Source organism: Lissotriton vulgaris, chromosome 2_1 (assembly GCF_964263255.1).
Source record: "Lissotriton vulgaris chromosome 2_1, aLisVul1.2, whole genome shotgun sequence".
In the NCBI taxonomy this organism is placed as follows: Eukaryota; Metazoa; Chordata; class Amphibia; order Caudata; family Salamandridae; genus Lissotriton; species Lissotriton vulgaris.
Genome location: NC_141687.1, coordinates 541,090,656 through 541,117,254, shown reverse-complemented (window position 1 = coordinate 541,117,254; position 26,599 = coordinate 541,090,656). Strand labels below are relative to the sequence as shown.

Genomic DNA, 26,599 nt, shown 5'->3' with positions numbered 1-26,599 from the left:
TTGGCATCTCTTCAGCAGTGCATCAAGACACCTCGAGGCATCGAGCTCTATGTTCTTGCAGCTTCTTCTTTGATCGGAAAGACCAGCAGCCCTCACAGGTAGCTTCATCATGCTCGGGGGAAAGGCACAAGTTACACACCTGATAGAGGTTGGTGCGTGAAAATTTGGCGAGGGAACAAGGCCAAAAACAGCATGCGCTCCATGGCCAAGTGGATGTCTTTTGGAGGGAGCAACGAAGACGAATTCCGCTACAAGGGTGAAAGCCCTGGGGGGTCACAGCTGAAATAAGTCACCTGGATAAGGCCGACATTGATAGACCGACTAGGGAGGCGGAGAATAGCCATGATCGAAACAATACTGGTGATAGTCTGAAAAAGTAAATGACGACGGTGTCGAACTGGAGCAGAGAGGCACACGTCTGAACCAGACAATGATAGAAAACAATTTAACAATGGAGTTGAGAACCATGCACAATACAATTAAGAGGAGGAGTCACTACACCTCATGACTCGAAAGACTTTCTTCTAAAAAAAACAACTTGCACACATCCCAGCCCAATACTAGATGGCAGGATTATGCTAAGCATATGTATCTACATCCACACATGCCTCGAACATATATTTTTTTCACTTGGCTCAGCTGCCATCGAAGTTCCCATTCCAACTGCTGGTGCTAAATTTTATATTACATTACACTAATAGGAAATAATAGGTTATTATTCCCTATTGGTGTAATAAATATTGTAATAAATATTGTGCAAAACAAGGAGGGTGGGGCCCATAAGAGTGAGCTGCCCCTTTGTTCTTGCCACTGATTTTGTCACCCCTGAGGCCAGTGGATACAAAGGCATTTCCAGGGTTCGCAGCAGTGACTTCTTAATTACATCCATGCTGCTACACAACTTACAGCAGCACCTGAGTGCTTTGCGCTGGAAGCAGACAGATGTTGCCTTTTCACTCAATCTTGTTTATTTCCCCTCACAGCTGCTCTTAGTCTATTTCACTCATTCTCGCTCTGGCTCACCCATACTCACTCACTGACAACCAATCTCTCTCATTCTCATTCACTACCTGTTACTGACTCTCACACGCATGCTCACACATACGGACACACAAACGCAAACACACATGCTATCTCACACACAAACACACTCTCCCAAGCAAGCACACACTCGAAATACATTCAGAAATTTGATTTTACTAATCTAAACTGCCGTTGGAGAGCCCGTTCTAATGCAACTGCTGCATTACAGATAGTATGTGTGCCAGGACTGCTAGTTTTTTTTAACCTGCAACTTATTACTGACCCCTATGAATGAAACAAACGTCTGCTTAATCATTTGCATCATTTAATGATATTGCTTGAATTTTCTTTTTTTGAAAGAAATATTCCCTGTGCAAAAACACCTTATATAACAAATTCTATATACAAATATGTACACAATATACAAAACATTACAATTGAACAAATTGCACTTACACCACATCCATACCTCTTACATACTTCACAAACATACTGCAAAATGGTCCCTAGGTACACCGAAATGTTAACAAAAATTGCACTTCAATAATGAAAACTGGTTATGCTACAGCATTTATAGCGATTTTTCTATTTAAACTGTAAATCCAATAAAGGAACAATGACGACTCCTTGATTCGTGTGACCGGGTCACACGAATCAAGGAGTCCTCATTGTTCCAGCACAGAGCCCCCTGACACTGAGCACAAGATGTAGCGGGCCTTGATCACTCAAGAGCCCTGGTTTCTTTATATTTTATATACCACCAGCTGCAAGCAGGCAAGTGATAAGTCTCTGGCCTACATGAAGGACATGCCAACTTCCATAACTAGAAAGGAAATAGAAATAAGTGAAGAAAATGCTGGGTAAAGAACCACACTTTTGCTGCATATTGCCTTTACCTTTTTCTAAATGTAGGCTACATTTTACTGCCATTTGGCCACCACTGTGGTCATGGTGAGGATATGAGGAAATGGGCTGAAGGCCAACCACATATTGGGCCAGATTCACGAAGGTTAACTGAGACGAAATTCAAATTTGACCATTTTCGGTATTTACAAAGGGTATTTACTACTAATAAATGCTCTTTGTGAATACCGAACGTCGTAAAGTTAAACTTTCGGTATTCACAAAGGGCATTTAGGTGTAGTAAATGCTGTTAGTGAATATCAAAATTCGTAAAGTTAGACTTTCGTCTCGGTTTACCTTTGTGAATCGGACCCATATTTCTATATCCACTTCAATATACCAACTTCCAAGCAGGTATAAATAAGGGTCTTCAAGTCAAATCAAATGCCAAAGAATTACAATTTTGCAAATGCATGTTTCTTTAAACCAGTAACTGAGATCTGAGAGCTTTAAATTCGAGCTTAACAGCGACCTCCAGAATAAAATCACTGCATTTAATTTTCAGTCATTTGTTTCAATGCAGATTTCAATGAGAGCAGCTACGAAGCAGTAAGTGGTCTCAAATGTACAATTATTTTAACTTAAGCCAAACTTGTTAGGCAGGCAGCAATAGAAAGGCGTCCATTTAAGCGGAGAAATCTTGCAGAACTTGGCACCACTGTCTTCTCAGCTGAACATCCAATGTCCAAATCCATAATAGACTAAAGATAAAAAATGGTACTGAGAGACCTATCTTCCTCAGGCCTTAGGATTTCTTTCCTCCTCTCTAGAGGTCTTGTAAGTGAAGTTAAAAAGATTGCAGCAGCAGAGGAAAGAAACTGAAAGTAACTTTTCCAGTTGCACAGAGCCCTTGTAAGGGAGGTCTTAAAGGTGGCTGTTAGGTGGCAGCTGGGGCTGGTTGATGGTCAAACATCCAACAATGTGTAACAGTTTGCTGCTCCAGTGAACTTAGCCTGAAGTAGTAGTCATTTAAAAGGTTGTTTTTCATTTTAGCACCATGAACATATCTGAGTGATCTTGTTTATGTTTCTGCCCTAGAAACCTCATCCTAGAAGTAAACAAGGGTTGGCATAGCCAATAGGTCTTGCCTTTGGGACGTTATGAGTGTTTAGCAATGCAGTACATTATTCAGCACTGGCATGCCGACACACTGCGAGCCTTAAATAATATAGCAACACATACCTCGGAAGAGCGCCGAGAAGTATGTTTTTTGCCTCCGCTAGGTTCGAACTATAAACAGCATGTAGGGGAAGGAGAGTGACAAGATGTAGACAGCATAAAGTTGAGTTATGCTGAGTGCTTATTTGGTTATAGCTAATTTTATTGCAGACAGGATGTTGTGTTTGCGGAAGTAATTTAGGTGAAATTCATTTCAAGAGAATGCATCACAAGGGGGCGCTTCTCAAGACACCGCAGAACTGGGCCGGAGTCAGTCATGTGTCAGACTACACAAGACTTATTCTATCCCAAGCCTGCCGCTAAACCAAAGGGCCTGCCAGGTATGTACATTAACTGTGCAGGCAAGGTGACTACACCTCTACAAAGCTATGAAAAGATATTTAAAATTAAAAGAGAGGAAAGGAAGAGTCAGTCGCCAGTGCAGCAATATATATCGAGTGACTGGATCTGAGAGAGGGGCAGGCACAGGTCTGGGGGTGACGCAGATACTGCCGCGAGCTCCATCTTGTATAAGGAGAGTGGTGGGCGGGGCAAGATCCCACAGACCGTGGAGGATGAGGGATGGTACGGAGTATCAGATCCAGGGCAGGCAAGTGACGAGCCTCCACGCATCACTTCACAAACACCCACTCGGTGTAGCTCCTGTCAGCCGAATGGAGTGACAGTGCAGATGAACATATCCTGCCTTCACGGGCCTTGGAATATTCCTTCCTCAGCTTCAGATACAAGCTTGCATGTGATCTGCACACAGGATTTTGTTCAAACTAAAGATCAGTGGCGTGATTGCGGCTAAATCCAGTCAAGTCTCTTGGAAGGAGCAGAGGTCTTAAACTGGCATTAATTTGGGAAGGCTGTGGCAGTCAATGTCAGCATGGGTGCCTCCTTACTCTAGTATTCTAGAGTTTCAGTCAAAATCTCTAAAGCACCTTCAAAAGGCACTGCAGCTGCTCGCTCCCAAAGGCAAAACGCTGTGGGATGCGAGGAATGAAGCTGCAGCTTCCAGCTTGCGCGCTCGCGTGAAATCTGATACATAACTTTGCGCCGCTGCTCGTAACCGCAAGCCATAGGCTGTGGGCGTATACATTTCCTGCGAAAGGTGGGACATGCACAAGCCTTTGCCCAATTGCGTGCTGTCTTTTTACAAAGACGCACGCAAAGCCCAATAGTAAAAAATGCTCCAAAAAAAAAAAACTCACGAGCGTGTGAAAAGTCTACAGTGATTCCAAGAGTTCGATTTCCTAAGGCAGCGAATGCGCGCTGTGCTAAGCTCTACCTAAAAAAAGAGCACTGTCAGCAGTCACAAGGAGCAAAGCAAGGGGTCGCATTAGCAACCCCAATGACTTCTAAATAAAGTCTATGAATGAGCCTCAAAGTAATTGGGGGCATACACTAGGGGGCATGCACTATCCAGAATATTATTATAATACATTACATTTATGTGCTACCCCAACTTAAACAACTTTTTACCAATTCTATTGGTGCCAATAGCTATGAGGGAAGTGGCTGTTTGGGAGGTCGGATCTGCAGGCAGCAAACAGCTTCAAACACACAAGACTAAGAAATGTAGTGTAGCCCTTTGCTTACCAGGATTCCAGATTCTCTGATACAAAGTGGTTGGCGTCTGTGATATACTTCTTAGCCACTGGCAGTACATCCATCAACCCTTTGCCCCATTCTTGTGGGGGTTTTCCGTTTACAGCATAGCTGGTGAACAGTGCAGAGGCCAGGGATCCCAAATAGCCAGTAGGGTGGTGATGAGTCATTCGCCCACTTTCTATGCTGACTTCGATCAGGAGGTCCTGCTGCTCGGGCCGTGGGAATCGCAGCCCAATGCACATAGCTCTCATCGCTGCCCCACACCCACCTTCCCTCTTGTTAAATGGAATCTTCCAGCCCTCTGGGACATCTGGCTTCAGGATCTGAGCATTGCTTACACATGTGGGACCTGGAACAAAAACACAACGACAGGAGTCATACATCAACTATTTTTCCAGTGTAGGGTTGTGTTAATCTAAACACCTAGCCAATCCCACTTTGTTCAATTATATTTCACTTTTAATAAAGAAAATTCAAAGAATCATTTAAATGCAACAACTGTCATGAATCTCCGTTTCTACCATCCAGTTAGTGAAGTGCAAAATAAATGGAGTTTATTTAAATATTTATTCCTATGGAGCCACATTAACGAAATAGCTCTGGAAGCACAACCGCAATTCTTTCCTATTTCTGTGCTTCTAAGGCAGTTTTGTCCTATGAAGAGTGGTCTTTCTGTTCCGAGTCAATGCACAGATGCAAAGTTAGAGCTAAGGAAATGTAGAATGGGTGTGCTTCTATGAAACCAATATTAGCATAAAGGCCCGTGAGGACACGTTGAAAGGTCTATGATTACATGTAAGGTGCAAATTCACAGCATCCTAGAGCACTATTCAGGGAGGGGGCTATTGGAAACCCACCATGGATGCCCAGTGGTTGAGGTTCACTGGTCTACTTCCAAAGAGTGCACTAGGAGTGCCCTTGAGAATACAACAAAAGATGCCTCTTTTAATCCAACGGCGTCCATAAAACTCAATTGGGATGGGGGTGGTTGAAAGGAGAGGGGGGATAGAGTACGGGGATTCGAGAAATAATAATGATGAAAAAAAAATACCTGTCCTGCCACCGACTCTGCCAGCCGCCTTTGTGCTCCTCTTCTGTCCTGTTCCTGATGGTGTCCCAACAATCCCTGAGAAACCAGCACAGGCTTCCCATCTAATCCCAGCGCTGCTCTCAACAGTAGGAGAGCAGTGCTAGGATTGGTCTGAGGGGCCTAGTTTGGAGATTCACGGTTGTTGGACCTGGCCTCGTGGCCAAAAACTTAACTGGAGAGTGCTGAATGCGCGCACAACATCTGGCTTCAATTACGGCGGCCCCTGACAGCTGGTAATTGATGAAATATAGCTTTCTGGTGCACGTCTCCGAACGGAATATGCAGGAAGTGGAGAAAATCTACAGACTATGGCCTATTGCGTGCTGGCTTGTAAAAACACAGCCATGCGAGGGCCAATTGCCATGTAGCTGCCATATATAACGAACACAATTCACGCGCTGCTCTGGAATCTCTAGGTTACCTTGCCGAAGTCCCTCAAGAGGGCTCTGAAGCCACACCCACTTCGTGGGATGTAGGCCGAGCCCTAAAAAGAGACACAGTAAGGTTAAAATATTTATTTTAATGACGTGATCTCATGCGCAGTATTTTAGCCAACATATGATTAAAAATAGTATGGTCAGCATGGTTACAACTCCATAAAATACAAAAGGAGTAATCATATTACAATGATAGTGCAAACAGGTGATATAGCACCTAGTTTTAACACCCTCCCTATATAGGAACTATGTATTAAAAACTAAAGAAGGTCTCTTGGGCTTGTTTTGGGGGAACCCATTACCTTTCCGTTCAGTAAGTGTAAATTACATCTGGATCAGCAAGGCTCTCTGCATCCCTGGAATCTTCCAAGTGTGCGAAATTATGGCAAGTGTGCTATGATAAAGGCGCCAGAATCTTGCTTGGCTCACAGCTGCCAAAATGTTGTGACTAGAATGTGTTACACGGACATGCCGATAAACAGGCTCACATGTTATGATAACCTTGACAGCTCAGCACTCACTGTACAGACTGGGGGCACGATGTAGGTCTAGAGATGTCGAAAAACAAACCTTTTCTCATATATATAGACCTTCGTGAAAGCTAACTTGCAAAAAAAGCTATGCAGTGTTGTGTGCAAAAAGCAGCAAAAGGTAAAATGGCGTTTAAACTTCTAATAAGCCATGCTAACATAACATGCACACAAAAAGAGGACCTAAACCATACTACAGCCCCAGACATCAGAGGTTCTCTAGATATGCTTACTTAAAGACAAAGCAGGGTCCCTCCTCAACCTACTCAGACTGGGCAACTAAGCTGCCATACTGATGACCAGACATGGAATCGCCTTCCATTCTCGACCTCAAATCTGGGCAAACGAGTTTGAGTCATGACAGGTGTTGGGAGAGGCAGAAGCTAGTGTGTTGGCACAGAGAACAGTCTCCGACCCAAGAGTGCCTCCTAAACAGCCCTCGAACGGATGAAAGTCAGGGAAGCAAGGAATGTAGGACGGGAAAAGGGAATCGAGCAAGACGCCGGGGGAAATGGCGGGTAACTCGCACTGGAAAGAAGGAAGGGGGCGTGGTCACGGAAGTAAGCCAAGCATCGGCTTACAGGTAGAACGTCTCTTTACGTCTGCTAGGGACCGTCCATAAAGGACCCAATTCTTGGCAGAACGTCTAGGGAGTGGGAATGAATTGACATGGGGAACCCTGCCTAACCACATGTCAATGTCTATTTCTCAATGTATGCCGCAAAACCCTAACAGCAGGGGCGTTCAACATACTGTTAATCCGGGCAATTCACTTAATCTCCCCATGCCTAACAAAAAATAAATTAATGTGTCCTCATGTAAAGCAACTGATGCTCATGTAAAGGGACCCGATACCTGATTTTGGGTCAAGCTCGCGCTATTTAAAACTTTGCGGGAAAAAAATTCTTCAATCAGATTTGAGGTTTGACCCTATGATGAAAGATTCAGAGATTAATTGCCCAGCGTATTTATGGTACTGCTGGATGATTGTCTAACTTATTTGAGAGGTAGGACAATGTGACTGTGGAGAGTGGATCAAGGGTGTCCATGAAGATACCAGGGTATACCAGTGGATGAGCAAGGTTTATGTGTCTATTGTAGGTCCAGGAAGGATGGATTAGTGTCAGATTGAGGATATCCACAGAGGCTACATTTACTTACAAAGATACTGAATGTAAATCACATAGTGATTATGCTGAAAACCTTAAATGGATCTAGTCTCCTTCCACCTACAATGACCACCCATCAGACTAAGGTGTCCTCCAAGGCACAATGGCTCCAAACCATGGTGGGAAGTAATGCTGCTTGGAATTCAATTACCACTAGTCTCAGTCCACGGGTAACTAAGTGTTTATTGTTTGAGAAGTGCAGTTCATTTATCCCTTTTATGGCAAGATGGTGTACTACACTTACTGTTTGCTGGAATAAGCCAATATTGCTTAATAAAATGTCTGTCCCTAAGATCCTTTTCAGCTCTAGGAGTTGTAAAACAGTACGCATATGGCGCAGAGACATAAATGTTTTTCTTACAACTTACATTCAAAATTGGTTAAAAGACATAGTTATTAGGAGTTTTAGTAAATGCTAGGTCTCCTTTTGGCCATTTCAGAGCACTTGACAGAGGAATATAAGTAAACAGTAAGTGGGTTAGATTCCAGGTGGATGGTGAGTAACCTTATCTAGATTCTTCGATTGCAGGCTCTGCCTGGTGTTCAGTTCTGCTCAAGACAAGTCTGAATAGTTGAGGAGCTTTCCGAACTGGAAATTGGGTCTGGATTAAAAGTTCAGACCGAGGGCATTACTGAGTCTAGGTCCTAGTATGCCCATGCATGCATCTCAAGGTTTCATTCTCTTCAACGACTGTAGGTAAATCCAAATAATGGATTCGAGTAAAAGGCTCTGGTAGGAGTATAGTGGGGAACCAGTTTCTGCAGGCATACTGGTCCTTTCCCCCACTATGGTTTATGGACGATACCCAGATACCTAAATATCTACGGGTCAGGATCCCAGTTTCACATTTTAAGTGATTTATACACAGAAGGACATAACTCAATCTGCTTTGTTGTCCATATTTATTTGTAGAATCCAAATAATTGGGAAACACATTGTTCGATTATATAAATTTCCGATCCAGTGTTTGTGCAGACTAATCTCATCCATTTGGCTCCACATCAGGAAGAATGTTCCTTCTCAGTTTTCAGTTGATGGTCAAATGAGACCTCTATGTTAATAAAAAGTGTGGATTGTGGCCACTCGCAAGCCTATAAGGCACTTGACATTCTGTGCAAATTTAACTCTAATTCCTTCTTTCTCCAATGCACAGGTTCCCTGCATACTTTAGGGCATGTACTGCTATGGGAGGTTTCAGGTGCATAAGACCTTTTGCAACCTGCATATTACCATTGATATGCAATATCTTCGGGTTTGAATGGTACAGATATGCATTAACAACCTCAACATGATCTGTATTTCGCACACCTGGCTAAAAAACCTTTTACTTGTACTGTGACTTAATTTTGCACAAAATCGCTAGACGCACACAAGCAAGAATGTACTTAGAGGTGAAAAAATACTAGATGCAAACATATTTTCCAGACCAAGCATACAAGTGAATACATATCAATAAATGGAGAAATTAGGTAAATATTGGTAAATGCAGAAAGAATGTCAAATAAATAAACACTATGAAGCGAGAGTATCCAGTATCTGCTGTCCCTATTTCATTCCTCAATCCAAAGAAACATTTCAGTTGGAATAAATTTCAATCTACATCAATAGACTGCCTATTTGAATTTGGTTCACAAATAAAAAGGGAACGTTAGGAACCAAATACTAAGTGGACTCTTTCATATCTGTATTTCCGAGTTTCTCTGTCAGTGAGGTTTAGCCTGGTCTCACCCTGAAAATAAATTATGAATAGGGTAGTTGCTCTTATGAGTTAGAATAAGGGCCAGCACGGGTCAGCACTGGCACGTGCCCAGTTATGCACTCTGAATGCAAGCTTTTTATATGGGAGGTCAGCCCTACTGTAAAGATCTAATGTTAGAGATTCTGCTCAGTCACAGAACTGTGCACAGAGACTCGGGACCTCAGTGAATTAGGGTGTACCAAAAACTCGCCTTAGTACCCAAAATCCCCTACCAGACTAGCATCAGTGTCTCATTAGCTCTTCGTCCTATAGCAAAGTTACCAATGATTAGACAACCCAGAACATGCGACTTAGGATACCTCAGGTAAGGTGGAACACATGAACACTCTTTAGTTATACTAACATACCAGTCCAGAACGAGGAGTAAATGAAGACACGTGCAAGTTTGAAATATTTATTTCTAATGCTGTGTTCTCAGGCGCAGTATCTTAGCTAATACAAGCAAACATACTATAAGCAACAAGGTTAACAGCATAGTTACTATTCCATAAGATACAAAGGGAGAAAGCATATTAAAATGCTAAAGGGAAGAAGGCTAAATAACACCTCAGTCTTACCCTCCCTTGCTAGTATATTATATCTAAAGAAGGTCTCTTTGGGTTTTAGAAGAGCGGCCCCATACCTCTGGTCTTAGTAGAAAGGGATCACATCATCTTCTACACAGGCTCTCTGCATGCAAATATTCATCAAGTGTGTTTGCATGCTCTACAACTCAGATCAGTTGACTGAGGGTGAGTGTTTGATTTGCTCAAACGCTCCGTTCATCATCCACATTGGTTTCGCTTTGTTCGCCCTAAGTTGGCAGGGTATGCTCAGACGTGAGTCCCTTGCTCACTTGGCCACTGGATTCAAGATAGCCTGGCTGATGAGGATTATGAATCCGAAACCGGTCCCAGGATGCTTGTTTCCAGTCCAGGGAAGATATGGCTTGGCAGTTCAGGCTGGACTGCTCACATGAGGCACAGGGTCAGACTGATTTGCATATGGTCATGTCTGAACTGGGGTGGCTGAGTGAGCTAAAGAATGGTGATGGATTAAACCCAGATCATTTATTTATTTATTTTATTTATAGGATTTTTAATGCGCAACTAATACCCTAGGGTGTCTAGGCGCAATGAGATGCTCTAGGATACACAAAATTCAGGACAGGAACTTATTGATTAAATAGCCAAGTTTTCAGGGCCTTACGGAAGGCAATGAGTGTTGGTGCTGTTTTAATATCCAAGGGGAGTGTGTTCCACAGTATGGGGGTCGCTACCAGGAAGCGTCTATCTCCCCATGTGGCCGTTCTTGTTCGGGGAACATGCAATAGGTGGCTTGCTGCTGATCTTAGATTCTTTCCAGGTATGTACACCTGAAAAGCTTCCTTTAAGAACTTTGGTCCAGTCTGATGAATGGCCTTATAGGCGATGCAGAGAGCCTTGAATTTGATTCTGCTCTCCACTCTTAGCCAATGTAGATGGCGTATGGCTGCTGAAGTAGAGTGTCGCCAAGGAATATTAAGCAGAATCCGTGCTGCCATATTTTGCACGGACTGTAGTTTGTTCAGGATGTATTTGCGAGTGCCAAGGAAGAGGGCGTTTCCATAGTCCAGCTTCGAAAACACTAAGGTGGTGATCAGTGTTTTCCCTGCCGAAGCGGGTAGGTATGGCATGAGTTTTTTTATTTTCTTCAGCACGAAGAATGCAGCAGAGACCACCTTGTTGACATGATAACCAAAAGATAGCCTGTTATCAAAGATCACTCCCAAATTCCTAACCTTGACAGCTGGAATCGGGGGGGAGCCCATCTGACTGGGCCACCAAGTTGGGGACCATTCGGGGGAGATCTTACCGAAAGTCATAACTTCGGTTTTCTCTGCATTAAGTTTCAGGCAGTTACTGTAAATCCATGATTGTACACCCAGTAACCCCTCCTGAAACTTAGCTGCTACCACTGGACCGTTCTTATGCACCGCCAACACAAGCTGGGTGTCATCCGCGTAGGTAGTTAATCGCATCCCATGTGATTTAATAACCCTCGCCAAGTCCGCAACATAAATATTAAAAAGCGTGGGACTTAGCGAGGATCCTTGAGGGACTCCACAGGGCAGTTCAGAAGTGGGCGAGTAGTAGTTGCCCAGTTTGACTGCCTGTTTGCGATTAACAAGGAAGGAGGCTATAAGGTCTTTAGCCAGATGACTAATTCTAAGGGCTGCGACACGGTCGACCAAGATGGCGTGGTCGACCGTGTCAAAAGCAGCTGACAGGTCCAATAAGATGAGCACTGCAGCACCTCCCGAATCCATGATCTCTCGAATTTCATCCGAGGCCTTTATCAATGCTGTCTCAGTTCTGTGTCCCTTCCGGAACCCGAACTGAGTGTCATCTAGGAGCTTATGTTGTTCAATAAACTCAGAGAGCTGTTTATTCATTATTGCCTCCACTATTTTGGCAGGAAATGGAAGGCAGGCAATTGGCCTGTAGTTGGAAGTGATGGTAGGGTCTAAAGATGGCTTCTTAATCAAAGGTTTAACAATAGCCTTCTTCCAGGTCTGTGGATAGACACCTGCCCTAAAGATGGAGTTGCATATGTTGGTCAGCGGCTGGGTAACCACATTGTGTAGTTGGTTCATTATGGTCGGAGAACATGGGTCCAACGGAGAGCCTGATTTAATTTTGCCAACAAGTGTGTTGACCTGTTCTTCGGTAGCTGACTGAAACTGAGTAAAGGAAGGGTGCTTCAGTGCTGGTTGAATAGTTAAATCAGCGGTTCTTCCTACCGGCTCTTTAGAAAAAGTGGAGTAAATATCCATTACTTTAGTAGTAAAAAATGTGGCTAGGGCGGTACAGAATTCCTGCGAGTTCTCTATTGTGGAGCCAGCTGGAGGACTGGACAGAGAGTTCACCACCTGAAATAACATCCTAGCTGAGTTCTGGGCGTGCTCAATACGACCAGTGAAGAAAAGATTCTTTTGTGTGGTGATAGCTTGCTTATATATAGCCAGAGCACTTTTGTATTCTTGCTTAGCCAATGGACTATAGTGCTTTCTCCAGCGCCTTTCTAAATTTCTACAGAACTGACGCTGGAGTCGCAGCTCTTCTGTATACCACTGGGCAGATGGAGTGGTTCTATTGGGGCGATAAGTTTTTTCAGGAGCAACTTCGTTCGCTGCTTTTAAGATCCATTCCTGAAATTTAATGGACATAGTTTCAGTATCGTCTCCGCTTTCTGGAGCAGATGACAGCAAGAGATTTGAGAGATGTGGTATGTCTGCGTTTTTCCACATCCGCGCCCCCACTGGTGCCCTATCTTTGGTCTGAGGGGGTTTGAGTGGTAGCATCCGGATCCTAAAAATAATGGCTTGGTGGTCAGACCAGATCAAAGGTAGTGTTGCTACCAACTCAATGCCATGGTCATTCGTAAGCAGGCCATCCAGAGTGTGTCCGGCTTCATGCGTGGGGCCCTTCACCAGCTGCTGCAGTCCTATTGCCTGCATATCAGTAATAAGTTGGAGTGTATCTTTGTTTTCCAATGGAAAATTAAAGTCCCCAAGAATTGTATAAGTCGGGGATTCTATTGCTGATTCCATAATTTCAATGAGTGCAGCTAGAAATTTGGTTCGAGCTCCAGGTGGCCTGTACACCAGGGTTCCTTTAAACGCCTGTTTGTGTGTAAGATTGATAGTAAATGCGAGAGCTTCGCAATTGGTACTTAGAATGGGCTCAAATTTGGCACGATAAGTGTCCCTATGAATAATGGCTAAGCCTCCGCCTCGCCCCGAGGCTCTATCTTGTCTAGCTACACTGTAACCTTCAGGAGTAGCTTGAACAAAGTCAGGGCCAGATGCATCATCTCCCCATGATTCTGTGATGAATAAGATGTCCAGTTCATGATTAATAATGCTCTCCCTAATGTCCAGACTATGTTTGGGGAGAGAGCGTGAATTAATGAGTGCAGCTCTAGTATACTGTGTCGCTAAGCGAGGAGCGCTGGCAGTTATAAAGGGGTGGTCTATAGTATTTGTCGCAGACAGGGGAGGTGGCAGAGTATAAGAGCAACCTGCACATGATATGGGTGTGGATAATGAGTGTTTTAATAACGGAAGTACTTGACAAGACATACCCAGTCCTGTGTTCCATTCCTGCAGCTGTGTGGAAGTATAGCGTAGGGTGGAAGCTGTATGTAGGATAGCAACAGGACCAGGGGGAGTGGCCCTGGGCCCGGATCTGGCTCGGACGGGCGCAGACGGGCTTGTCTTAGGCGCGTCTTATGCGCGCGCCCGCTGCGCTCGTCCGCTGCGCATCCTAGTTGAGCGAGGACTAAATAGCTCTCTCCCGGAAGTGGAGAAGAGCTAGACAGCGTCCCGACCCTGCCCCAAGATGGCGGCTGGTGCTCGTGGACGAGTGCCCTATTCCCTTCGCTCTGGCAGGTCAGGTAGGCACCAAAATACTGTGCAAATCACGCTAGGGTTAGTGCAATATTAAAAGCATTGTCATCACAATTAAAAAGACGTTTTTTTAAAATTTGTTCGTTTTTCCAGAATTCATTCAGCTTCTCTCTAAATTCGTTTCTAACACCCTACAGAGTAACTGTGCAATTTTTAGTCTAAAATAACAGCGCTAGTGGGAGTTATCCGTTCCAGTTTCAAGAAATGTGTAAATGAGAATCAACAGAGCAGAGGGCTCACTCGCTCTAAATAGCTCTCTCCCGGAAGTGGAGAAGAGCTAGACTGCGTCCCGACCCTGCCCCAAGATGGCGGCTGGTGCTCGTGGACGAGTGCCCTATTCCCTTCGCTCTGGCAGGTCAGGTAGGCACCAAAATACTGTGCAAATCACGCTAGGGTTAGATCAGTGACTGGGGGTGAGTGTTTGATTTGCTCAAACGCTCCGTCCATCATCCCCTTTTGTTTTGCGTCGGACAAAATCTACCTATAGTTAAATAGGTCTTTTCAAGCTTGAATCCTTTCAAACGGTTTCCTTTTGAATTACTACCCAGTTATGCTACGGAATTTTTGTTGTACCTCTTTCTTACTGTGTCATTATGGCTGGGTTGACATACTGCAGCATAGTCGAATTGCGGTCCGCAATCATTCGCAGGCTTATAACGTTGAATTAGATGGCATGGCAGTTATTACGGTGGTGTGTGCGGAAGTGGCTTACCCTTTCGGGATTTTCTACTCGTGGGTGACCTTCCCTGCTGTGAACGCAGGTACTGGTGTGTTTGAAACTTATACACCCACTGCCGTGCCACAGGAATATGTTCCGTATAGGACACAGGAAGTGCCGATTAATGCTTGGCAGCACCGATTTTGTTTTAATGGCGCCCTACGCCACACTTTGTTAGTCACAAGGTTAGGTCCTTTGTCCATTCCAGGCGCTACCTGGCCTGTTTTAGCTGGATTTACACCGCATCCTCGACATGGAGCGGTTCCCGGTGCAGATTTACGTCTCTTGCATACGGTCGCAATTAGTGTAATTCGGTCGTTAGTACAATACATTACCCGCATTCTCCCGGGCGGGGCGACAGGTGTTGCGGCGCTTCCAGCCGGACCGAGGGGAATGAAGCTTAGTCCGGTCATGGTTAATGCAGTGATGGGCAAGCCCCCTCAGAATAAGAATGATATGCCTTTCTGGCTTGCCGAAAAATTTGACCAGTTGAAAGCAGTGTTTCCTAACACGACTCCTGTTGAAAAACACAGGATTCTGACAATTAGTTTGCCGAAAGACTTGATACTAGAAGCTGGTGACTGGGAGTCTTGGGGTAAGACTTTTGCGGCAGTGTATACGAGGTGCTTCGGCACTTCGTCAACGACTGTCCGTCCCTCGGTCATTAAGCGTGTTCAAGATGACCACGGACCTGAGGCAGCGGTTGAATTGGGTATGCAGCTGTGCAGCAGTTTTGACGTAGTTTCCGATCTCGTTCTTGCGAATGTCAAGGGAGATGCGGTAAGCTTTCAGGTGTCTAATGCTTTGCAGGCTGTTCCCGATGCCGATAAACCCGACAGTTACCAAAAATTATTACGGCGGCTTATAAGACCGTGGGCCGTAATAGTTTGGGTCTCAAGATTTTCTCTACAAAAGAGAAAAAACAACCCCATGGGCAGAAGTCTGAAACGGACGACCAGCCCAAGGCTAAAATACAAAATTAGCCGAAAAAACAAACAGGGTAAACAAAATCAACAGAAACAGGGGTCACGTCCTGCATCACCAGTGCCTTCACCTACAGAATGTGTTTATGACTTGCGCGATCGCGCGACGATAAAAACGTAAAATCGCCTGATTGTTTCAGGTTTCTGAACAACGCTCTCCTCGTTCTTTTCAGGACTCATCGGCCTCATCAACTGGTGGTGGAGGAGGCGGCAGAGGTCGGGGTGGCCAGCAGGGACGCGACAAGCCCCACCCGAAAGGCAAGCAGGATGATTCGACACCGAAAAGACCCCAGTTTCAGAAGAATAAAGTTGCCGCTTTAACAGCGAGATATGCCACAGATCGGGAGAACGCAGCTTCGGAATCAGACATGGGCGCTGACATTGTTGGACAGCGCAGCGGAGATTACCATAGTGCGAGAGGCCCTGCATCCACTACTGAAAGTGACAGCGACTGACCAATATGTTGTTGTAGAGACAGCTGATACCAGAGTAGCTCCGCCTGATAGACTTCATAAAATAGTCCTTTTAATTGAAGGTGACATACAACGTACCATAAAAGGGGTATTTTGGGAAAATCTTACAACTACCTATGACATTTTGTTAAAGGAGGCTGACTGGCCCCCACCTTTTGTTCTCGCAGCTCCGAGAGGAGAGGAGGTAATCCTCCCTAGTTTCGCGCACACAGTCTCCGGAGAGCATGCGCTGAATTTTGCAGAAGAGTGGGCTAAGGCCCTTGCGCCAGCTCTGTACCGAAGGCATTGTGTTGGGATAAATTTTCCCCACACCACGAGATTACAGCCTCAACCTCAATATCCCATCCGACGTGAAGCTAAGGCTTCCGTTGCGGAAATCCTTGAACAATTGGAATATCAAGGCGTAATTGAGACTTGTGTGTCACCAATGAATAACCCACTTTTTACTGTGACCAAGCCTGACAGTTCGTACCGTTTGGTATTGGATTACCGGCATTTAAACTCGCATTGCCGTACCTGTGCAGTACAGAATACCCACGGCTCTGCTTTAGTGGATGGTTTGCAAAATCCAGAAACCGGTCCTAGGATGCTTGATTTTGGTCAGGAAAGACATGGCTTGGCAGTTCGGGCTGGACTGTTCCCAGGAGGCACAGGGTCAAGGCTGATTTGCATATGGCCATGTCTGAACTGGGGTGGTGTGGAGTGCAAAAAAACGATGGATTTAGGCCCAGATCTCTGTACTGGGGTGAATGTATGACATTGTTCTGCATTCTGTCCATCAACTGTTTTTGCATTTGTCACCCCGAGTGGGACGGGTATGCTCAGACACGAGTCCCGTGCTCTCCACACCACTGGAGTAAAGCTATCCTGGCTGATGAAGGCTGATAGCCAGAAACCGGTCCTAGGATGCTTGATTCCGGTCCAGGAAAGACATGGCTTGGCAGTTTGGGCTGGACTGTTCCCATGAGGCACAGGGTCAAGGCTGATTTGCATATGGCCATGTCTGAACTGGGGTGGTGTGTAGTGCAAAAAAACGATGAATTTAGGCCCAGATCTCTGTACTGGGGTGAACATCAACTGTTGTTTTTGCAGTAGGGACACTAATAGCATTTAATTTACAGGTTGTGGGTACATGCAATATCACTTTACTAGGCACTTGCAAATAAATTAAATGTGACAATGGGGTCTGTAGCCCAATTTTATCATGTTTTAGGGAATGTGAACAAGCACTTTAGCACTGGTTAGCAGTCATAAGGCAAACAAAAGCAAATTCAGAAATATAGTGGGGGTGAAGGTAAAACGCTTTGGGGACTACCACCCTAAGGCTGACTGGTCTAACAAGCATTGACTTGTAACACACTCTGTGATATTTTTCTCCTGGTGATGTTGAAAGCATGCACAACCCTGCAACACACAATATGAAAATGCCCTCTGTGATGAATAGGCATTCGCTCATACTACTAACAAACACCATGATGTGGCCCTCAATGTGATGTATCAAAGAACAAAATAATGTAACATGCCATATTATTTGTTTCTCAGTGTGAATGGTAAACCCACATGCAATTGTAATATACTAGGTGATATAGTCCTTATTGAATAGAAAAAATGTCATGCTTGATAACAGTAGCATTGATAACAGCACAAATTAGCATCAGTGAGGTCATTGTTATGATAGGAGAAAAGATCAGATGTTTAACACACAATATCATATGGTCCTTGTTGTGATGGATAATAGATTACACTTTTTTGACACACACTAAGAAATGATCCATAGGATGGTAATAGAAGCCCAGACATATCAGGCACCTAAACATGTGTAAAACTCATAGCTACAGAAAGACAAACACCTATGTATCCCCATTTTAAACATCAAAATAGGTTCAGCTCTACTCTTGCCTTCCAGGTCTTATCTGAGTGACTTCAAGTTCTTATGTTGAATTTGACGTTTAACCAGCTTTTCACAATGTATGGACAGAATTTACGTACAAATTGTCAAATGCCATAATTAGAGTTGGATGAATGGGATACTCCTTCACAAACGAGATGGAGATCGCGTTTACAGTTTTACAAGTGCTACAATGCCTAATCGGGGCCCTACATTTTTACCACTTTAAGAATATAGCACATGTAGCTGGAAACTGAAAAGCAGCTCTTCACTTCGCAAATGTCCAAAATACCAACTGAATTGAGGATGCAGAACTACACAAATTCAAAGGGAAACACAGTGAAAAGATAGATATTTTAGCAGTTAGGAACTATTTTTTAAGGTATTGTCTAAATAATGCACTATTTTAAATCCAGTATGGTCAGTTTAATATACGCTGGATGAAATAAGAAAGCAATGTTTGCTAAATGAATATGTATTTTGTAATAAATAGTCAGTCACATACGAAAGGGATCCAAATAAAGGCTGTTTTTTTGACAAATATATACTGTACCAAATAGGAAGACACTATATGCAAAATATAATCTGGTCCTCATAAACAGACTTGTATAAAAACACACACCGGTCCTCGTAAAGCTGTTTGCCGTCTTTATGTATTGTGTAAAAATGGCCTTCATAACTCTTGGATACGGGACATATGCGGTCCTCATAAGGGGGTTATGTCAGAAAGTCTCAAAACTATTCCCATAATCATTGTTTGAAAATCTGATATAATTTTCATACTGTCATTAAAGAATAAACATAAAATACATGATCATTTTGATTCTCCGATGATCAGAAAGGGTGGCCCTCATAATGTAGGTTTTTTTCACTGGTCTTCATAGAGTAAAATAAACATGTATGTATGTGTATGTGTGTGTGTGAGACAGAATAAGGGAACTTGGGGGTTCAACTAACAGGGCTACCTTCTCATCAAAACAGATTTCCCTATGTTATTGTAAATGTTGAAAGCCCAATTGTTTATTAATCCATCGTTCTTGCTAAACAAAATGGGTCTAAAGTTGATCACAACCTCTAGACGAGATCTTTTTCTCAGTGACTCTCTACTTTTGGGTGGCAGATCAGAGGCAAACCAGAGGTTATTTGATTCCACAAAATTTAAATAACTTAATGGCCACTAGCTGACACTGTGGGACAGCTGTCTATTCCCTGACACAGTGATAGAAACAGTGGCGGCTCCTCTGCTATGGCGGAGGAGCATCACCCCACTGCTTAGAGCAGTGTAAAGGAAAAGAAACATTAAATGATAACTCTTAGGTATTGTCATTTTATGCTTCCTTCCTTTGCTGGTGGGCGTGGCTGCCCTGCTCACGAAGCGGGACAGGAGTTTTTTGCCCACTCCTAAGTGTGCAATGACTGTTTGGTGGGCCCTCTCGGGCGCATTACAGCCTGCATGGAGAAGCCAATGCTCCCATTTCCTGGTTGAGCGTTCAAACAGGACGCTCATACCCAAGGACGCTCATAACTAATCACAACGCTGCATAGCCTGGTGCCTACCTAGCTTAGGCTTCCTGTCCCACGCCACGTGGACAGAGCACAAGTAAGGAACAGAGAGGCAGCGGCGGGAACCGGCAGCAAGGTAAGTCTAATTTTTTTTATGCTTTTGTCATTGTGCTGCCACGTGCCCGTGGTAGCCCCCTTCCCCACGCCCACTCCTGTCCCGCCACCCTTGAGTCATGCCGTCCGTCCCTGGATAGAAAACCATATTGAGAACTGTGTGGTAGAGAGGCTAACTTCAGACCTGATTTACAGCACTTAAGTTCATGCGACAGAATGACCCACCGCTTTGTGCAACTACTGTACATGTATTTATCTATTCCTGTCCTCCAAACCGCACTCCTTACTAGTACAAGGGGAGCTGCAGTGTCTCCAGCAGCAGCAAATACAGGGTACAGAATATATCTGTCACATATGACTGTGCTACAGAGCTGCAGCAGAGAAAAGTACAGTAGTAACAGATTTAAAAAGTCATATTACCAGGAGCTCTGCCGTCCATGTCCTCCATACAGTCCTGGTACTTCTTTGCAATGAGAGAATAGAGCTTGGGCATTTTGAAGTCCTTCCCTGCTTTAGCCAGCGCCTCAGCAGTCGCCAAGTGCATGACTGTATCATCGCTGACTTTCCATCCTTCTACATCGATTCTCTCCAGTCCGCCCAGCTTAGCCAATTCTGTATGGATCTTCATGCCACTTCTGCAGAACTCCCAACTGCCATTTTTATAGCCGAGAGCATCACCGGCCCCACTGAGCACCATAGCCGCTACATACCGGTCAGTTAGTTCTAAAGACATGCCTAGAGAATGCGAGATTCTTGGCAAAATCTGGAAACAAGAGAATATTGCACAATGATTAGTGATTGAGAAGGTTTACATTTCAAACATCCTACATAGACATACTGGTGGGAAGATTACAGTTAGAGGTTATAACTCATTTGTATGATCCACAAGAGGGAGTGCTTTTGATAAGCCTAAATGATAGAAATATTAGTCTTGCCAATATCGGTTAATAAAAGTACATATTCTTATCCTATATCTTGAAAGCATTCATATTCCAATTGAGCTCTTACTGCCCTATAACCCTCTTTCCCAGATCCAGAAGTTGCAGAGAGTAATATAGGCTTCATGTGTTCCCTGCCAACCAGGTGCTGCATGTTTTTTTCAGCTAGAGTGCTGGGCCGCCAAAATCTCCTGGACTCTTGTAGGCAGCTGTCAAGACCTACCACATGGGCGGTGGTATGAAGATTGAGTCAGATCAAGTATGACACAATTATTCGCTTTTCAGTTATGTTTTACTGGCAATTACCAATACAAAAGTAAAAGATTAGCTATATAGAAAAGCCATTAACCTTATAGCAAATTAACACATAAAAACTCTGATTTCTTGTTACAGAGATTAAATATATGTAAAAGTTATTCAATATAGAAAACTTCATCCTCTAGAAAATTGATTAAAGAACAACATTTATTAAATGCATTTCTATTCCATCCCTTCCCTTTCTGGGGTTGAGAATCTACGAAATAAAGCAGGTCATTAGTTCCTGGAGCCAAGGATCATATATGGGAGCAACCGATACAAGCTTTCTTTCAATAACAGTAAACTACTTAGGACTATACAGCTGAACTCAAAAGTCCAATATTCACCAATATATTCACAAAAATATTGTGACACCCTAATTAGTAAATTCGAGCGGGACACAAACATTTTGTAAATTTAGCATAGCATGCCAAACATTAGGCATCGACTAGCATATGGCGATCATGTGAAATAAATCTGGAGTTTCTGCACCATATCTTCAGTACTTAAGCGGTTTGTTGAAGGTGGCAGGTATTGATTTAGAGCTGGAGTGAATAGATAATGATTACCCATAATCCAGTTGCATAGAAAGGGACACTACTGCATAGAACGTGGCACCACCAAAACGGTCTTTAAAGGAAGAAATCAAGCAAGAGGCCAAGCAAGAGGCCTTCATGTTTTTTCATCATCCATCAGCACAGGTGGTAATACCACTGCATTTCCAAGCCAGGACACCACCTTACTGCAGACTAAGAAGTATAAAAAGCATTTGCAATATGCAATAGGTCTCGCATTTGGAAAGTTTGAGCTATTGGTATTGTAAATGCCAAATTTTTTATTTATCTTTTATTTTTTAAAATAGCGAAATTAATAGCTTTGTCATTTACAATGCCAATAGTTATAACTTTCGCAAATGTGACACCTTTAGCATTTGTAATACAATATGTGTTGGATTTACGTGACTTACATGTATTGATATTACAAATAACAATGGCTTTTAATTTTTTTAAATAATTAATACTAAAATAAAAGTTATTGTAATTTATAATGGCGACAGCTTAAACTTTGGTAAATAAAATTTGTTAAGATTATGTTCAGTGTATTTTATTGTGACGAAAATCCAAGTACAGAAGTGAAATATTAACATCTTTTTGTTACATTTATAATAAAGCTTGGAACATTGAGAGAACATATTTGAACCAGTTGTTGTTGAATGGTTGCACAGATTTATGCTGTGGTGGGGCTGAGTTGCCCCCCCTCCTTTTCTTTGGTGTGTTTTCTGGGGACACCTTAGACACCTCTTGCCTTCTACCTGCTATTATTGGCTATCTACTGGGTTTTGAGACTGTATAGACCGGATAGAGGTGGTCTGGAAGATAAAAGACGTAGTTAAAAAGAAAGAAAAAAAACGTGCTCTTTTTCTTTGCATAAAGCTGGATATTTGGGCTCTTTCTCTGCTCATACCTGCATCAAACTCTCTTCGGCTACCGCCCAGAAGGTTGTAGGTTTCCTCCTTCTTCAGCGAAGAGCTCCATTTTGGTGTCTCCCTGCCTTTATGGTACGGTTATACTGTGGGGTAGTCCGTGGGCGCGGAGGAGCTCAAGTCACGACCCGAAGGAAAATGCTGCAGAAAGTCACTACGCGTAGTGGCAAAACGAAGGAGCAGCCAGCAGCGAAGGATGTCAGTGCAAATGCCACAGGGGGAGTGGCAGACAGAGGTGAGAGCGCCATCCAAAATGATTCTACCACTAATTTAAACCAGTTTTTTTTGTTGCTTTATATAGCGCGAAGCCGGCCTGAAAGTATTGGAGCGCTGTACATGAGTCAGAGGGACCTTGCAGCCCGCGCCGCCTACCGTAAGGTTCAGCCTCTAAGTGATGATAGGCGGGCGCACGCACTTCCGCGCAGGCGCAGAGTGTTCTTGACCGCTTCTACGGGTCCGCTTGCTGATGGCGTACAAGAGGCGATTGACGGCACTGGAGCCCCTGGCCGCGTCGCCCCCGCCCGCCCGCCGTAGCAGCACTGGAGCCCCTGGTCGCGTCGCCCCCGCCCGCCGTAGCAGCACTGGAGCACCTGGCCGCATCGCCCCCGCCCACCCACCCATCCATACATTCATTGGGAGCCCGGCAGAAGGAGCCCACAAGAAAACAGAGATTTCATCAAGAAAAGAGCCCGGTGAGGTAAGGGGGGGGGGGGGGGGGGGGCGTGTGTGTGTGTATGCAGTGTGTGTGTGCGCGCGCGTGTGTGTGTATGCGACGGAGGGGGTGGGTTCTCTGTGTTATGGGTGCGTGCGTGCATGGGCACTCGTGTGTGTGTCTCTGTGTATGCGCATGCATGTGTGGTGTTGGAGCTTCCGGGGGGGGGGGGGGGGGGGGTGTATTCAGTGTGTGTGTGTGTGTGTGTGTGTGTGTGTGTGTGTGTGTGTGTGTGTGTGTGTGTGTGTGTGTGTGTGCGCGCACGTGTGTGTATGAGACGGCGGGGGTAGGTTCTCTGTATGTATGGGTGCGTGCATGGGCGCTCGTGTGGGTGTGTCTCTGTGTATGCGTGTGTGGTGTTGGAGCTTCCGGGGGGGGGGGGGGGGGGGTGTGTATGCAGTGTGTGTGTGTGCGCGTGTGTGTGTATGCGACGGCGGGGGTAGGTTCTCTGTATGTATGGGTGCCTGGGCGCTCGTGTGTGTGTCTCTGTGTATGCGCATGCGTGTGTGGTGTTGGAGCTTCCGAGGCAGGAGATAGGCATGGCGCCGTGCGCGCCCACGAGGTCAAATCTGCGCAAATCTGCGCTCGTGCCACTCTCGTGACCACATTACCAAAAACGGCTGACAATAGTTGTCGAGCAGACAGCAATCAATGCTTCGCATTGAATGTAGGTCGAACTAGACCTAAAAAAGGAAATAAAAACAAGAATGCTGGTCTTTTCCACCTCTGCACCAAGGATCTTGAACAATATTGTCGTATTCATGAGGACCACCCAACGCTGCTCCAATGTAAGAAAGAGTTAAAAGATTTCTCTTTAAGGAACACTGCATCGCAATGCATTAGCCGTTCACAACTTAGCTTTCTCTCCTATTAGTCGTTGATATAATGCTTGCTTTTTACCATGTTCAGTGCTCAGTTTCCTTTTAGCTATGTCTGTGCTACAGAAATACTGTATACATACATATAAACTAGAGACCACGTGTTTGAATATAGCAAGTAGTGGCTTCTATTTACATCACTAGATGATATTTCTACAAGAAATGGAGGTGTGTAAATGTTTTTTACATTTCACTCCTGCATCACAAGTGCACCTTCCTGATGAAGGAACAATGCAGCATGCAGACACTTTGGAATGGATTAAAGTGGTTAAATCACAATTGACAGACACTGGAAGTACTGCTTGGATCCTTCTCTATTTTTAATCACCTTGTACTAAGAGAATCCTTCAACATCAAACATCATTGGAAAGTACGAAGACAATTTGGAATGCTTGTTCTTCTCTATTCTGCAATGGTTCATCATAGATGTGTCATGCTAGTGTAAGAGGAAATAGATTGATTTGCCTGTATTATGTAGATGAAGACACTGACTACCCAGCCCTAGTCTACTTCTTCTGGCAACTACTTCTCAGACTTGTACAGGAAGGGATGTATTGAAATTAATATACCACATAAATACTCCAAGCTGAATTGTACAGCGACGTGTGTATTGTTTCATCACTAAGAAAAAAAATCCTTTTTTGAACTGAAGTCCTCACCCAGCCAGAGGTGGCATGCTTCATTACTGGGCTCCTCACACTAGCATAATGCAGAATGCCAGTGTGGGCTACAAGCTTCCTCAGTTGTAGAATGCAACCAGAGGGGTCCCTAAGACAGTAGTGTGCATGAGGCATGACGAATAATACCGAGAAGGTCAAATTCGGACCCTACGGCAGAAGCTCATTATAGGTTCATCTTTCTTTTACCAACAGTCACTAACAATGGTGAGTAGTTCTGGCTAAGCGGCTTCCTAAACATCTTGAAGAGCGCCAGATGCTAGATACTACCAGATTAGTTTAATAACTAGTATAGGCACTGAAACAGTCCCTGTGGCTGTATCGAATGCAATCAGACAAGATTACATTGGTAGCATTTCCACCTACTGCATTCCATTGTGGTGGGTATTGTTCGGCTACTGCCAAAAGAGGATATTGAAGAAAACCTTTTTATTCTGCACCACTCAAAAATGTGATTTGTTCAGGTTATCATTTCTAGATTGAATTTAGCAAGTGCCTGCTACACTACCCTTCCAGAGTCAACTATTTACGGTACTCAAGAAGTACGAATATATCATAATGACTGATCATAGATTTCACCAGACTTCATAGGTTCTCTAAGGCTCGCACTAAGGTGTAGTGGTTGCCAGTTTATAGAAGGTTCCAGTAAAAGGCGCTCTGCCCACAGAGCCTTTTATAAAACAGGCTCCATGCTACTTATCCGATTGCTTCCAAGTATAAGCGATCCCTTCGTTTTAGCTCCTCTCTCCTGCAATCAGTCCCTCGATTTAAAAAAGCTCTGAAGGTTGATGGGGGTTGGTTAACGGGGTAGAGGTAAGCATCCTTCTCTTTCGTTACTTCCTCTATTTTCAATGCACTCTGCCTCGGCATGCCCAAAAAGGAGGACCAGCCTATGTTATTTTTAGGAAAGCTCTTAATATTTATCTCTTTCAGTGATTATCTCCATGCCTTTTCCGATGTTGTTAGTAAGGTCAGTGCCAAGATGCCTTAAGGAATTCAGTTCCCTTTATAAGAAACAACTCACCTCACATCTTGTATACGTTTTCAATGAATTTAGTGATTAATCACAAGGCTGGTGCCAATTTTAGAAGAAATCGAGGATCAGTTTCCCAGAGTGCATTGTAAGACAGATGCAGATTTTGCTTTAAGGTATGCCTTCTGTGGTTTTTCCCCAGGATGGTGTCTATGTAGAGGCAGTACACCAGCACTCCCCATGTACAGGCATTACATTCTTGTGTCCTGGCTCCTCGAACTAGTGTAGGGTGGCAGCTAAATCCTTATGAATTGTTACTCTGCTGTGAAACTAAGGCTGGATCTGTACAAAGCAGCATAACTAGGATATTGTGTACAGCAGGTTACCAAGGCAAAGGGACTGTACAATGAAGACACTACTGTGTGCACTACTTGGTTCCAGTGTTACAATGGCAAACAGGCAACCATGTTATCAGCGTGTTGTTTCTTGCGCCACATTACAGTATGTCCCTCTGTCTAGTCAAGTCAGGGTAATTGCTATAATTAGTACAGACCTTTAGGAACAACTATTAGAGAACATGGTTATTCTTCTCAAATACTTTACTTTTTGGAGAAATGAATAACAAATGTTACATTTATAATGCATATTGCTTTTGTGTGATCTAAAACATTAATATTTTACTAGATTTGACACTTTATGTTCTGGGGCTTTAGAACAGGTGAAAGAATGTTTTTTGTTATTATAACATGCTATTAAAAATCATAATTTCTACTTGTGTTAAAGTGACCTCTGTGCAAGACGCTGCCTATCAGCCACTCAATCTATGTGTTGTTAAGTTCTTTACAC

The 26,599-nt window shown here is 44.0% G+C and overlaps 1 protein-coding gene across 6 annotated transcripts in view; it reads right to left on the bottom strand.

Annotated features, from left to right (window-relative positions):
• The window catches only part of ADPRH (ADP-ribosylarginine hydrolase), a 112,645-nt gene that overhangs the window by 28,514 nt on the left and 57,532 nt on the right, over positions 1-26,599 (bottom strand). For all 6 annotated transcript variants that reach the window (XM_086955505.1, XM_086955509.1, XM_086955508.1 and 3 more), the window contains 2 exons: positions 20,216-20,558; positions 4,690-5,050 (listed from right to left, as the gene is read on the bottom strand). In XM_086955505.1, coding sequence (XP_086811631.1) covers positions 4,690-5,050; positions 20,216-20,558 — 704 coding nt within the window. The remainder of the gene's footprint in view (positions 1-4,689; positions 5,051-20,215; positions 20,559-26,599) is intronic.